This window comes from Papio anubis, chromosome 1 (genome assembly GCF_008728515.1).
Source record: "Papio anubis isolate 15944 chromosome 1, Panubis1.0, whole genome shotgun sequence".
Lineage (NCBI taxonomy): Eukaryota > Metazoa > Chordata > Mammalia > Primates > Cercopithecidae > Papio > Papio anubis.
In genome coordinates this window covers 58,025,870-58,041,468 of record NC_044976.1, presented here as the reverse complement: position 1 = coordinate 58,041,468, position 15,599 = coordinate 58,025,870, and the positions used below count along the sequence as shown (strand labels likewise).

Below are 15,599 nucleotides of genomic sequence, written 5' to 3'. Positions count from 1 at the left end.
TGATTGCAATACTACTCTAAAACAGAGTCAATGGTATCTTGGTCAGTCTTCCTTTACTAAATGGGAACTAAAGGCTTTTTCCTTAAGAAAAGCACCAAAAAATCCAGCAGCAGAATCATGGAAAGAAGCCTCTAATTGCATAAAGAAGGTGATATCCAAGGCTTCAGGGTGGCTGCGGGCTAAAATTACCTTTGCTATTACCTGAAACCAGGTAGTGGTTCTCTAAAAGGAGGCTTCTGAGCCAAATCCATTCCCAGGTTGTTTCAGGGCTTCACCATATTTTCAATTCAGCCTTGTGTCTCAGTCCTTATGTGTTAATATCTTCCTAAAGCACATTATCCTCATCCCTGTCTTTCTAAGTTCATTAAACTCAGTAAAAACCGTTATTGTTTGAGAAGAGAACATTGCCTTAGAGTTATGGAAGTGAATCTTAATGTAGAATTCTTCAGTTTTAGATAAGATAGTTGAACATCTGAAAAATCTTAATTTACTTGAAAGTTCAAAAACTAGAGTTCAAAAATCAAAATGTATTTGGGATGAGGACTAAAAACAAGAAGATGAACTGTGATGTGGCCTTAAGGGGGCAGCCACATGATGATGCCTGAGAAAGGAGCTCCAGAAAGAATAGAGGAAGAGGATTTTTTGGTGGGTAGCGAGTCTTTGAAATGTTTAGAGATTGAGCAATTTGGGGAGATGTCAAAGTCCTAGGTATAGACCTGGGAGTGAATTGCTAAAGGGGAGGGAAGAGAAGTCAGAAGAGATAAGAAAGTCAAGGATCGGGGAGGCCAATGTGTCTCTACAGATGGCATAGCCACCAAGAAGAAGGCATGAGCCAATATCTTGTTTTTTAGTGAAAGTGTGACAGTATTGTTCAGGTTGAAACCTAGGAATGTAGTGAGTTTAGCCAAGGTGAGGAATAGGGTTTTGGAAGTCAGCAGGATGCTGCCCTGACCTCACATCCTGTGGGGGTGGGGAGTAAAGGGTAAATGAAGCCTGCTTTGACAAGGCTGTCTAGGGAGCTGTCACCCCAGGGGATGGGGGAACCTGGGAACAGGAGTGGTCAGAGGGTGATCTGGGAACCATAGGACATGAAATGCTAATTGCTTTGGCATAAATCATGAGGGACAGGGGCAGTTCAGGAGCAAAAGACACAGCAGTTCTAGCCCAGAGGTCTTTAGGGTTTGTTGAAGCTATTCATGAATCTGGTAAAAATATGGATTAGGTAAAACCTGGGCCTCCAAAAACAATCCACAGATGTAGTGTGTTTAGAAAAATTCAAACATGTTGTGCCATATAAGGCCAGATCCTACATACTAACTAGGGCTGATCATTCCCAGATGTTCTTTGTTAAGCTTTTTGGGGGGTCATGAATCCCCTTGAGAATATGCCAAAACCTATTGACCTCCCCAGAAAAAAAAAGTCACATACAAAATAGTACTATAAATAATTTCAGGAGGTCTACAGATGCCTGAAGTCCACCATGGATCATTTGATGCCTGTGGATTCCGGGCAACCCCAGTCTGCTCTAACGGCATGAATCTGTAGTAGCTAAGAGCATGAGTTTTGAATTCAAAAAACCCAGGCTGGCATTTAGGCATTTCACATATTTCTTATACCTTAACCTTTCTATAACTCAATTGCCATTTTTTTTTTTTTTGCCATGGGAATAATAGTATCATATTCACTTAGTTAAAATTTCTATAGATTGTCAGAAATGTCAACATGCAAAAAAATTAAAAATGTGGTATTAGGCTTGATGAAATCTAATAATACCTACCATATAAGGCTGCTGCTGTAGGCAGCAAAGGTAAAACTTGTAGAAGAGTGTCCAGTTCACGAAAGGTGAACAAGGAGAGTTCTTCTGGTTATCAGCTATATGCTAGGCACTCTGCTATGCACTTTAATAGCATCTCTAATCTTAAGGCAAATGTGAAACCTGCATATTGTTATTCCCACTTAGGAGATATATAATTTGACTAAGCAATACAGTCTGTATGGGATGGGAGAATAGCTGTCTCCTAATTTGTATGGAAATGTCAGGCAAAACTGGTATCTTTGATATTTCTAAAACCAGGGACTTAGGGGCACGCGATTAGCAGGCCTGAGACAAGAATAAAACAAAGCACATTTCCTGGGAAAAGGACAGAAATGATCCAAGTAAGAGGCACTCCCTGGAGAGGGGCTGTGACAGATAGCCTGTCTCTCCCCCATGTGGTATTGTCGGCTGGAATTTCCCACTCAGTCTGGCGGTTCCTTAAAGGACCTCCCCTTTCGGTGTCCCAGACTCCAATCTGTGTAATACTCCACCCTACTGAAATGTCCCACCAAAGGGCTTTGTGTGAAAATGATTTTGTGCTCACCTTTCTGGAAAAAATGTTTTCACAGAGAAATTTAAATTAAAATTAGGCTATTCCACTGGGAATGTACAGAACCGAATGCAAATCAAGAGACTTCAAATGCAAATAGTACCTTTTAAGGGTCTGTTCTGCAAAGAAAACTATAGATGAACAGGCTATGGATAAACTGCGTGGTTGACAGGTCTTTCAATTAAGCATGATCAAGAGAGAATTTTACTTCACGGAGGGTTTTGCACAGTCCCAAGTTAACTTGATTACAATCCTCTTTAATTTCATTTCATCCCAACAAAATAGCACCCAAAGATATGACTACATATAGAGAGAAATTTGCTTAACTTTCAGATGACCGACAACAAATACGTGCTCTGGCAATATTCAGGGCTAATGAAACAAAATATTTTTTCCGAAGTTGAACATGATGGGAAAATATCTGTTATCAGAATACCTCATTAAAATGCACATTTTTTTTTTTTTTTTGCCTAAAAGATCAGCACACTCAGATACATTTGCAAAACAGACTGAAACCCTCACAATTCACTTGACTCCACAAAAAAGTCTTATCGAGAAAAATCTCTGTCTTAAAATGCCTTCCTTTCATGGTATTATAAAGGTCATTAAGACAATGGACAGAATAAATATGATAGCTTTTAATACATGTACGGCCCATTAAATACAAGATTGATTTTCCAAGTGTGTGGTACTTGAGAAAATGTAGCTGGCTTTTTTTCTTCCCTTCTCCTGCCTGCATTAAGTTTAACCTCATTTATACATTTCTGGACTTCTGCTGCAGTACTCTTACCAGGAAAGGGACCTCTGTGAGACAATCCTGGCCAAATTAATGGTATTTTCTAATATATGTTAAGTAAAAACGATTCTTAGGAATATCTGAAAGCTTATTTCACCCATGTAGCTTTTACAAACAGATCAAACGAAAATGCAGCATGGTAAAGTGGAAAGAGCAGGAGCCTGGGTGTGAGATGGAGAAAGGTTCAGATTCCAACTACCACCCAGTAGCTGTTTGACCTTGGCAAATGGTCCTCCCTTTGTCTGTAAAATGAGAACAAACCCATCTACTTACAGGGTTACAATGTTAAGCTACCAGTAGGCAAGGTACTCTGTTTGGTGCCTGGCACACAGTCGTGTCTGACGAAAGGTAACTATCATTACCACTATGTGATGGTGCCCCTTGGTCCATCCTGTTTGGCCTCATCCTTCATGTCCTCCCCTTAGCATGTGCTCAAAAGGGGGAGTATCACACCACTCTGATTTTCCAAGATTATTCATTTCAATATAAACTATTCATTCCACTATGGGACTCTTTTATACAATAACATTAACAAATCAGAAAACAAAAGTTCCTCAGTACAGTCGTGTGTCCTTTAACCATGGGAATACACTGCGAGAAATGCATGGTTAGGCGATTTTGTCATGCAAACATCATAGACTGTACTTCCACAAACCTGGATGGTATAGCCTACTACATACCTAGGCTATGTAGAGTATGGCCTATTGTTCCTAGGCTACAAACCCATACAGCACGTTACTGTACTGAACACTGTAGGCAACTGTACCACAATAGTAAATATTTGTGTATCTGAACATACCTAAACATAGAAAAGGTGCAGTAAAAATACAGTATTATACTCTTATAGGACCACTGTCATATATGGAGTCCCTCGTTAGCCAAAACATTAAGTAGCAGATGACCGTACTTCACATGTCTAGTTTTGTTTCAGAATGCTGGGGGTTCAAAGCCCACCTCTGCCACCAACTATATGGCCCTGCACAAGTTAATTAATCACATATAGGCTTAGGTTTCCAGTCTGTGGAACGGGGATTATAATATCTACGTAATAAGGTTAAATCAGATAATTTGTGCAATGTATCTAGCACAGTGCTTGGCAAATATAAAATACTTCTTAACTTGGCCAGGCGTGGTGGTTCATGCCTGTAATCCTAGCACTTTGGGAGGCCGAGACGGGCAGATCACGAGGTCAAGAGATGGGGATCATCCTGGCCAATATGGTGAAACCCCGTCTCTACTAAAAATACAAAAAATTAGCTGGATGTGGTGGCGCATGCCTGTAGTCCCAGCTACTCTGGAGGCTGAGGCAGGAGAATCGCTTGAACCCAGGAGGCAGAGGTTGCAGTGAGCCGAGATGGCGCCACTACACTCCAGCCTGGCAACAGAGCAAGACTCTGTCTCAAAAAAAACAAAACAAAACAAACAAATAAATAAAACCCAAAAAACCCTCTTAATTCATTTATTATTATAATCATAATCATCATTATCATTATTATAAAACCGGACAGCTAAATAATTATCTTTACTACTGATGCACACTTTTTTTCTCTATTTTCATCTTACTATTCATTTCCTGCATTTTTATAGCTGTCAGAATTGTGTGCTTTTGACCAAGTTTCCATGCATAAAGACATCTGACTGATTTCACTGAATTGGCCAAGCTATTAGACCAACAAGAAAATTGCTTCAGGAAGATATAGTAAAACTAGTGTATAATCTAAAAGGGCTGTTTAATCAAGTTGACTGACTCTATACTTCTATGCAGTTGCATTAAAGAAGGTATATCCCTTCAGTATTAGTATTATTACTATTTGGGAAGTTCCATTCTTTATTGTACATACGTGGTACCTGGATAAATCTGAGCATTAAAAAAGCACTTCTGCTGGTGGTGTGAATAAGTATACATATCATTTAAAGGAATAAAGTTATGAAAACAGTTGTGTGAAGAAACAGAATAATTGAATATCATATATGTACATATAGCATTAAACATATTTGCTTAAACAGGTGTTACTGAAAAATAAATTTTGAATCAAAATTAGATAAACTGATTTTTTCTTTCTGTTAATTCCTATTCTCTTTTCAGAAGTGGCTAAGCCTCACTGGATTAACTTAATTTCGGGTACATACCTGCTGTGAGACCCTGAAGGCCATGATCTACTCTCCTAAAATGCACTTTGTAACATATGCACACACACAACATTCTGGATGTGATTTCAGGATTAGAAACCTCTTGTAGCCCATCCATAGCCACCTCTAGATAAGAAGATTCCTTAGACAATGGTTAAGCTTTTAGGATTTCATTTCCAATTTTGATTTATCTTTAGTTTAGAAACTCCTAACATTTTAGATGTAAATTCCCCTCTTCCTCCCTAATCATCCTAACCTCACGTTAAGCAGCTACTTATCAAAAAACAAACACTTTCATGTTCTAAGGAAGCTTCCTATTTAAAGGACCCCTATCATGAATCCTTTTGCAAAGTGAACAATATAATGTATTTTATAAATCAGACATTCTTAACAACCTTTCTTAATGCAAGCATACATAGCATCTGCTTGCTTGCTTCTATTTAATTAAATTTAGAAGACAAATTAGATAAATGACAAGTATAATCTTCACAGATTTTAACTCCTTTCAGCTTTTAGTTACATGAGGTTATTAGTTAAAGCAGGTGAGGCCTTTCATCAACATTTCCTTCCAGACATACAAGAATTTCTTTTTTGCAAACAATCTTTTAATTAAGCATCTCTGTCACAAAAGCATGTGCTGTATCTTGGGGAGCCGGTGGCCTAGGGTATACTGATGGCTCCAAGTCTCTTTAAAAATGGCATTATAGTATCTTACAGCAATGGCTTGAACTGTGGCCAGGTAGAGAATGGCAAGATCATCGAGGTCCTGAGACAGTTTCAATCCGGTGACCTATAGGGATGAAGGGAAGAAAAGAAGAAGATGGTCAAAAGAAGCTGCCGTGGATAAAGATAGTTCCCATGAAATACGTTCAGATGTGTTTTCTTGCTGAAACAAGTTCATATGCAAATCCCCTTTTTGTGAGCAGAACGTGAAAAGCCTACTAAGTTGTTTAATCTCCAGACCTGGGAAAAACTATCCCTTCCTCCCCAGAAGAAAATACTCTGACCTTAGATTAAACAAAAACAAAACAAATACCACAGGAAGATTATGTTTGATATTTCTTAGACTATAATTAAATACCTTTTATTTTAAAACATTCTCTTTTCTTATAGATACCTATTTTCTGAGGCTTACAAGAAATCAACACGTAACAGTGGCATTCTAGTACAAGATGATCTTGTTTTGTGTTCTGCTACTGTCAGAATTCAGTGTAACAGCATTCAGTGTCCAATCCAGGGTAAAATAATACATCTCCTACAAATATTATAACTACTAGGGGATAACTTAGAATCTGTGGGTTGCAAGGGAATCCCATTAAAGTCAATAAGAATCAGATGTTTATATGGAGTATGTCAATCTCTGAGAGAGTCCAGAACTGAACAGGATGCTGGATTTGTACGCCATCAGGACTTACTCACAGTCCTGCTTTCATGTCTTCTACTCATCAAGATGTTCTCTTAGGACATTTCTAGAGGCTGCTGGGTTCTTCAAGCCGAGCCCAGTGTTTGTAGGCATCAGCAGCACAGTTCACTTTAGATTATCACATTATAAAATTAATTCACCAACATTCATTTACTCGGTTCCTATGGTGTGTGTTGTCCTGAGCTCAACCAGGTATGGACATGCAGTTTGCATCAAAATAGGGGAGCTGAGTGGTCTATGTAGGTCCCTTCCTCTATCTTCTCTGGCCCCATTTAATTACTCTCTCCAGATTTCACCCTCAAGCCCACTGCAATTGGCCTATGGCAGGGCACAGGTACCATTCAGTTGCCCAAACCAGGAAACTCGGGAGCCCTCTTTTTTTGAGACAGAGTCTCACTTTGTCTCCCAGGCTGTGATCTCGGCTCACTACATCCTCCACCTCCTGGGTTCCAGCGATTCTCCTGCCTCAACCTCCCCAGTAGCTAGAATTATAGACATGTACCACCACATCCGGCTTTTTTGTATTTTTAGTAGAGACGGGGTTTCACCATGTTGGCCAGGCTGGTCTCGAACTCCTGATCTCATATGATACACCTGCCTCAGCCTCCCAAAGTGCTGGGATTGCAGTTGTGAGCCACTGCGCCTGGCCAAAAGCCATCTTTCTTGACCTCCCCGTCTTCCCATATTTAAGCCATCTCCAAGTCTTATATGTTTGATCTCCCAAATCTCTTTTGAATGCATCTCCTTTTCTTGATCCTCACTGTCATTCACTTCCTTAATTCAAGCCACCATTATGTCCTTCCTAATTGCTGACAGAGGCCCTGAGGAAATCTCACTGTTTCTAATTGTGCTCCTTTCCACACTGGAGCTAGACCGACTGTTCTTAAATGCAAATCTGATCATGTTACTCCCTGTAAAACATTCTCCCCATTGCCCTCATTTCACAGTAGAAATGCCTTCACTGTCTCGTGTGCTTCTTTCTGGGCTCGCCCTTGCTTCTTCTCCAGTGTTTACTCTTGTCCTTCCTTGCTCTGTATCCTGTGCTCCAGCTATGCTGAATTATTTATCTAAGTCTGTTGATGCGGGGATTCCTACATTCAGTAGAGCTACCTGCTGACAGTTTTTCTTGGCAAATAATTGGGCAATCAGATTAGAATGATGGCTTTGATTTTTTAATACACAAGAAGATAGAAAATTAAAATGAGACACACGAGAAAAACTCTGGGGCTACGTCATCCTAAGCCATTAACTGTGAAAGAACATCCTTCACAAAGTTTCCCAGAGACCTAAGCATATGGTAAGAATTCTGGAACTCAGAGAGAACATGAACCATGCTGACATTATAGAACTTCATTTCACAGTGAGGAAATAATGTGCCTAAGGGAACACAGAGAATGGACACCAGAATGTAGGTGTCCTGATGGTCTTTGTCTTACTCACCAAAACTCTAATGCCCAGTGCTGTGCCTGGAACATAGTAAGCACTAAGTTAATATTTGCTGAGTGACAATTCACTCAGCACTGTGAACTGTGAACCAGTGACAATTCAATGCTTCTTTTCTCCTTTTAGATACCACTTTCTCTTCTTAGGTCCTATCCTTCTTTGTTACATTCTACAATTATAGGTGGACAAAGTTCACTGCCTCGGCTCCTCCCACAATCAGAGAGGAAGAGACCATGCCCCAAGAGAAAAGAATACTGGAAGAACACTTTTAGTCACTTGCTCCATGCTCCCAGCTGCCCTCCCCCATCCCTAAACTTACCCTTTCTCATCTAGAAAAGTGGCTTTTATGAGAACAGGGTAAAAGGAAAGGTTCCTGTAGCTCATATAGAGCCTTTGTGTGAACTTGAAAAAGGCACCCCATCTGGAAGAATGAATTATAAAAAGGTGCAGAGTAAGCAGGATTTCAGCCTGGTCATAGCCCCCTGAGCTGAACACTTTCTGTGAGCTGCCTGCACCATGCAGGCATGCAGTGGTCCTGGCAATGATTACTAGTCATGAACACCAGTCATGAGCTGAGCACCCCTGAGCTGAACACTTTCTGCGAGCTGCCTGCACCATGCTGGCATACGGTGGTCCAGGCAATGATCACTAGTCATGAACGCGATTCACACACGGTTTCTCTGTCTCTCCGGGACTGGCCTGGCCTCAGCAGCACCTCTGCTATTAGGTCTCCTAGGGAAGTTGCTGGGCCATGGCTTAGCGTACTGTTCTAGAGCCTGTCCAGGAGGCTGCCTCTCTTTGACTTCCTCTCTCTGGTCATCAATAGGAAGTGGATTAAGCCATGATCCTCTGTGTGGCTGACTGACTCCTAAAGACCAGATTTGGATAATTTGTGCTAGAAGTGTGGGTAAAATATGACTTTGTATATAAGATGCATTACCCAACAGTATTTATTAGGAACCCCAGTGCCTTGTGTAATAATACCGATAATGTAACGGGTTCTGATATCCTTCTCAATTAGTAAGAATCCATAAGAGAGAAGAAAGGGTGTGATATAGCTGGATTTAACTTCCTTAATCACCAACAGACATCCAGGAGAATTTCCAAAAAGCATTGGTATTCAAGCAAAAAGATATCATGGACCCTTTTCTAAATTTCCAGTGCCTCCAGAGCTCAGAAATCATAGAGGAGAAAAGGGAGGATAATTTTTTTCCCCAGAAACTGAAAATGACATAATCAATGTAATTGAGCACTAAATTTAAATCCTGAGCTTGCTAGCAGCTATGGCAAAAAGGGACATATGAGGGTGAAATAGCTTTTTTCTGATAAATAAAACATAACTATCCTTGAAGGGAGACAAAATTATTCCTGGGAAGAAATTCTAGAAGAGATTTATTGCACGGATCGTAATATAGAAGGTATTCAGTATCAAAAGGGAAGCAGCAAACAGAGTTCTCACACAACCATTTCCAATATTCCCTCACCACTAACCCTAGAGTCATGGTATTGAAATGTGACTTAGTGAAAGATATTTATCTCTTAAGTGCAAAGACACTGCGGTCTGAGGTCCTTGCTTCCTTGACATCTCATCTGATATGCAGATGATCGTTAAGACCATTTAATTTTCTCTCAAATACCAGGGACCTCAGCCCAGTCAACCCATGACGGAACTTTGCAGGGGGTGCCACGTAGACTGCCTGAGAGGCTACAAAGGACCCTTGGGGAGCTGTCTTGGAAGGGAGGTGGTGACAGTGCTCTGGGAGTGCCAAAGAAGTCCTGGGGAGGCACAGCTTTGAAATGTCTGGAAACGCTAGGATAGACCAGATGAACTGATTCCCTAGCTGGAGGCTCAACGGTTCCATTAAGAGGAAGTAGAGAGGAAGCATGAGTAGAAGGAGTGTGTTTATTGATGTCCCTGTCCCTATTTTGAATGTTTGGGCGAGACAGACAAATGTGTAGGGAAGCCCGATGGGAGAGTTGCAAGGGTAAGCACATTTTATCTATTTTGGCTACTGTGTAATGAAGAGAACTGTAAGAAAAAGTGCTTATAATTAATATTTGGGTATATGAAAATACAATGGCCAAAACAATGCAAGTAACTGCATTGCCTAATTTTAACCTCCTAGATTATGAATATAAAGCACTTATGTAAATATTGGGAGCTGTGAGGTTAGAAGTGTATGCCAATAGAAAGAAAGAGCTTTAGAGGAAGGGACCTGGGTTTAAATATTGACATTTTCTCTAATTTAGCTGCATGACACTATATGAATTTTGTAACCTCTATGAGCTCAATTTTTTCATCTGCAAAAAAAGGGATAATACTTCAAATTATTTTTGTGAGGATTACATGAGGTATCATTTGCAAAGTGAATTACTTTCTTCAGTAAGCTGTACTGAGTCTACAAGAGCTACACACTCCTGTAACTCTTATGGTGCCAACTGTGCACATAGGTGGCACTTAAATGTTCATTTTCTTAATGTGGCACATATATACCATGGAATACTACAGAGCCATAAAAAAGAATGAGATCATGTCCTTTGCACGGACATGGATGAATCTGGAAACCATCATCCTCAGCAAACTAACATAGGAACAGAAAACCAAACACCACATGTTCTCACTCTAAGTGGGAGTTGAACAATGAGAACACATGGACACAGGGAGGGGAACATCACACACTGGGGCCTGTAGCGGAGTGGGGTGGAAGGGAGGGAGAGCATTAGGACAAATACCTAATGCATTCGGGGCTGAAAACATAGATGACAGGTTGATAAGTGCAGCAAACCACCATGGCACATGTATAACTATGTAACAAACCTGCACGTTCTTCACATATATCCCAGAATGTAAAGTAAAATAAAAAAAATAAAGTAAATTCATTTTCTTTCTCTTTCTCTTAAAAAGTGTTCATTCTCTTTCTCTTGAATTGCATGAAAGGCTCAATCCCATTCATTTATTGGGATATGGGAATAACGTATGCCCTTCATTATGCTATGGGTACTACTGAGGATATGAATGAGGGCCACTGGAGACTAGTGACTGTTCAGTGTAGGGAAGCCAGGGCAGAAGTTGATCATCAGCACTGGGACCATAATGTTAAAGGTACAGGCATGCAGGAGTATGGAGAAGCCCCTGAGTGCCCAGGGACACAGAGTGGGGGGACTCTTGCAAGAACTCCTTGAGGAAGCCTTAGTACTTATCAATCTACACACTTCCATTCATTGTAAAAAGAAGAGACAGATGGTCACTGTCCACCATGGACTTCGGCTTAAATCTGGCAACTTAGTAGCTGTCTAAACTACTGCATCTCCCCTCAACTCTTTCCTGGGATCCTAGTCCAGTGTAGGTTTCCAGGGATCCTACTCTAGATTTACTGAACCTCTTTCCTGGGATCCTAGTCCAGTGTAGGTTTCCTGGGATCCTACTCTAGATTTACTGAACCAGCAATTTGCATTTTACCACGGTCCCAATGCACAATAAATTGTGGAAATGACTGCTCTAAACCTTGGTATTATAAATTATAGGTTCATAGGTTCTAAAATAGTTGAGATTATCAATAAACATATTAGCAATTAAATTTTTTCCTACCTAGTTGTTAAAGGAATTGATTATATACACAAATAAGAAAAAAAAAAAAAGGCTTAAAAATAGTTTCCCAAGGGATCTCCAAAGATTACAAAAGACAAGAAAATGGGATTCACAAGTCCTGAGATTTTTCTATGGTGATCAGAGCTTGATGGGGGTATCCAAGGCTCGGGGGGATTCACTGAAAGCTTTCCAGAACACAATGGAGAGGGAGAAATGCTCTGTTTGCTCAGTCAATAATGAAGGTGGAGCTGATGGAAAAGGCAATGAGGAGGATCACAGAAAGATTTATAGGAAGCCTCTGGAGGGAGGAGGACATTGGAGGACAGGTCTGAGATAATCACCGGCTTGGAAGAGAAAGGGGGACAAATCTTCCCAAAAATATTTAGAGGTTTCAGTAAGTGTCTGGAATCTAGGCTAACACTTGGCATTGCCTACATCCCATCCACATTTGAGAAATGCAGATGACTGTGCTACCACAATGCTGTAAGCAGAATCTTAAACATGTCCCCTCAATATTCTGTACCCTGGTTATTCAATCAAACACTAACTGAGGCCCTGTTGTAAAGGAACTGGGCAGATAAAATTATTTAATAGCCAGATGACCTTAAAATAGGGAGATTATCTTGGATTATCTGGTTGGGTCCAGGGTAATTACATGAGCTCTTACAAGCAGAAGAGAGGCCAGGTGCGGTGGTTCATGCCTGTAATCCCACCACTTTGGGAAGCAGAGGTGGGCGGATCACGAGGTCAGGCGATCGAGACTATCCTGGTAACATGGTGAAACCCTGTCTCTACTAAAAATACAAAAAATTAGCCAGGTATGGTGGGCGCCTGTAGTCCCAGCTACTTGGGAGGCTGAGGCAGGAGAATGGCGTGAAGCCGGGAGTCGGAGCTTGCAGTGAGCCGAGATTGCACCACCGCACTCCAGCCTGGGCGACAGAGCGAGACTCCGTCTTAAAAAAAAAAAGAAAAAAAAAAAAGCAGAAGAGAAAGGCAGAGGAGTCAGTTAAGAGACGCAGTATGAGAGGAGGACAGGAGAGATGAAGCAGAAATAGAAATCAGAGTGGTTCAAAGCATGGGAGAGATTTGACCCATCATTGCGGGCTTTAAAGATGGAGGCAGGGGTGACAGGCCCAGAAATGCAGGAGGCCTCTGAAAGCTGAGAAGGCCCACTGGCTGACCTTTAGCATGGACACAGGGACCTCAGTCCTACAACTGCATGGGACTAAATTAGGTCAACCACTTGAATGAGTGTGGAAGCAGATTTTCCCCAGAACCTTCCAATAAAAACCTTTGATTTTGGCCTTGTGAACACTTTCTTTGGTTACAGAGGAACCAGCAGAATCAACCTAGATTTCTGACCTGCAGAACTGTGGAAGAATAAATTTAAGCCACCAGATTTGTGTAATTTATTATAGCAAGCAAAAATGATGGATGGACACTGCCCCTCATGACCTTACTCTATTGGTGAATTCTACACCACATAAGACTACTTTGTTTGCTGTTTACCCAAAGCATGAGGCCCTTCACACTTTGCCTTGCTTCTGAGGTGTTTAAGTCTAAGCCATTTTGATACGCTCATACACTGTTTCTCAAAGCTGCTCTGTACAACTCTTCTGGCCTGTACTTGCTGTTGTCTAACCCTGTCTTGGATCTGCACACCAAGATTATACATCATGGACTCTATCCTTGGTCCTCTGGCCTTAGTTCCTTTGTGTTGTTTTGTCTTGGACCTTCCCAGTAGATTCCACCTGATTCGCCCCTCAATCTTTTATCATGCCATATGACCTTGGGAAACACTCCTGCCCGTAGTCCATTCCGTGGTTTTACCTGTTGTTTAGTGTATATAGGAAAGATAAAGGAGCAGTAAGAAAGGAAAGTCTGATTCTGTGATAGAATTTAAAAAGTCATTAAAATGACTTTTTAAATGAAAAAGGAAGATGCCAGGCACATTAAAAACAAAGCAGAAGCAATGAAAACAACAACAATGACAAAGATCTAGTTTTTTTATTTTTCTTTTTCCCCAAAGAATGTCATTGACCCAGGTTTGAATTGACTGGTTCCAGTTTTCTCCTGTGGGTAAGCTACTTAAACTCCCTGAGCCTCGGTTTCTCTCTTCTTTTAAATGGGACGACAACATTGTCTTGCAGGGTTGTTGTGAAGGTTGTTGATGATACATGTAAAGCATCTACCATGATGCCTGGTGCATCAGGTGCCTGAAAAATGGTATCTATGAAAAATCACAACACCAGCTGGCAAATTAGTCACTTCAGTAAAATATATATATTTTTTCAGTAAAGTATATATTTTAAATAAAATATAAATATGTAAATTTATATATAAATACACAAATAAAAACTATATTTGTTCAGTAAAACATATATATATATATCTTCAGTAAAATTTGTGACCAATTTGTACACCAGTTTGGTATTGTGATTATATATATGTAATCAGAAAACCAGTTAAAGACACTGAGAATATTAAGCTTTGTTACAGGATTTGATTTTTCATAAGCAAAAATACGTTAAAAAAAACAAAGGCTGAATAAATCAGCGTTAAATAACAGCGAAAACATCCACAAACTCATATCAGAGTCCATGTGTTTCCAAAGCTTATAAATGAAAGCTTATAAATGAAAGCTTATAACTTGAAAGCTACTTCAGTTAGCTCATGAGCTTCCAGCTCTATCATCCATCTCCCTATCAGAAAAGTCACAGGGGTGCAACCTCTGCTTTCTCTTGACTCTTGCAGATACCCTGAGTTGGTGACTCCTTCCACATCTGGATCTGTTTAGCGATGCCTACAGCTAGCTGGGATTCATTCCCTTGGGAACTGGCTAAGATCTCCCAGTGCTTCCTCCCTGACTCTCCTGGTTTTCCACATACACACTATCTCTGTGCTTGCTTTGAAGAGTTGTTGGAGCAGCACTCAACCTCTCCAGCAGTTTGAGTAGCACACGCTCTGATGTTAGAAGTCACAGCTCTTCAAAGAAGCAGAAAATCAATTTTTGTTCTGGGTAGTTAGTTACTTTTAACATGAAGCGAGAAAATACGTTTCAACCAATGGTGAATAGGGTGCATTTGGTGTGTTTTCGGGGCCTGATATGTCTCCAAGGTCATTTGCTTTGTTGAGTGGTTATTTCAGGAAAATAATTTTTCAAAATTCCAAACACCACAAAACAAAGGCCATGCCATTTTTTTGTGAATAGAAACTGCTCATATATATGAGAAGGCAAGGACTCTTCCAGAATTCCTATAACACTAGCTATTCCATAAGGTGCACCAAATTTGAGTTTCCTATTGTACTGATGAGGAAACTGAGGGCCAAGGACTTGAACAAAGAAGATCAATCTCAAGACCTATATGAAACTTGCTTTCTGCAAGGACCAAGGGACTAGTGGGCTTCTTTGGCTGGCTGTTTGGGCTGGTGAGTCCAGTCAGTTCTGGGGCCAAAGTGGGAGGCCTATGGCTGGCTGCTCATGGTTCAAAAGCCACACAGGATTCCTGTTGGCCATCTCTTAATGTGCAAGTAAAGGCCACCAAGCAGGAGCTGCCAATTCAAGGGCATTACTGTGCTGTCTGTCCATTGTGCCAACACCTGCCGTCTGGCGCTGACAGCGACCCTGCAAAGAAGCCTGGGTCACTCTTGCTTCCTTGTGGGCAGATCAGCTGCACAGAGTTAACCCGCCAAAGGTCATACACTGGTATATCTTCAAGACAAGTTCAAACATAAGTCCGATTTCAAAACCTGAGTCCTCTTTACTGCTTTGCAGTGGTAAAAACCATCCAACAAAACATTTAAAATAAAAACAACCACCAAGAAAAAAAAAAAAATCCCTAAAACATGCAA

The 15,599-nt window shown here is 40.7% G+C and overlaps 1 protein-coding gene across 21 annotated transcripts in view; it reads right to left on the bottom strand.

Moving 5' to 3' along the window:
* Positions 1–15,599, bottom strand: part of FGGY (FGGY carbohydrate kinase domain containing) — a 444,024-nt gene that overhangs the window by 95,163 nt on the left and 333,262 nt on the right. For all 21 annotated transcript variants that reach the window (XM_017961925.3, XM_017961936.3, XM_017961918.2 and 18 more), the window contains one exon: positions 6,008–6,082. In XM_017961925.3, the coding sequence (XP_017817414.2) occupies positions 6,008–6,082 (75 nt within the window). The remainder of the gene's footprint in view (positions 1–6,007; positions 6,083–15,599) is intronic.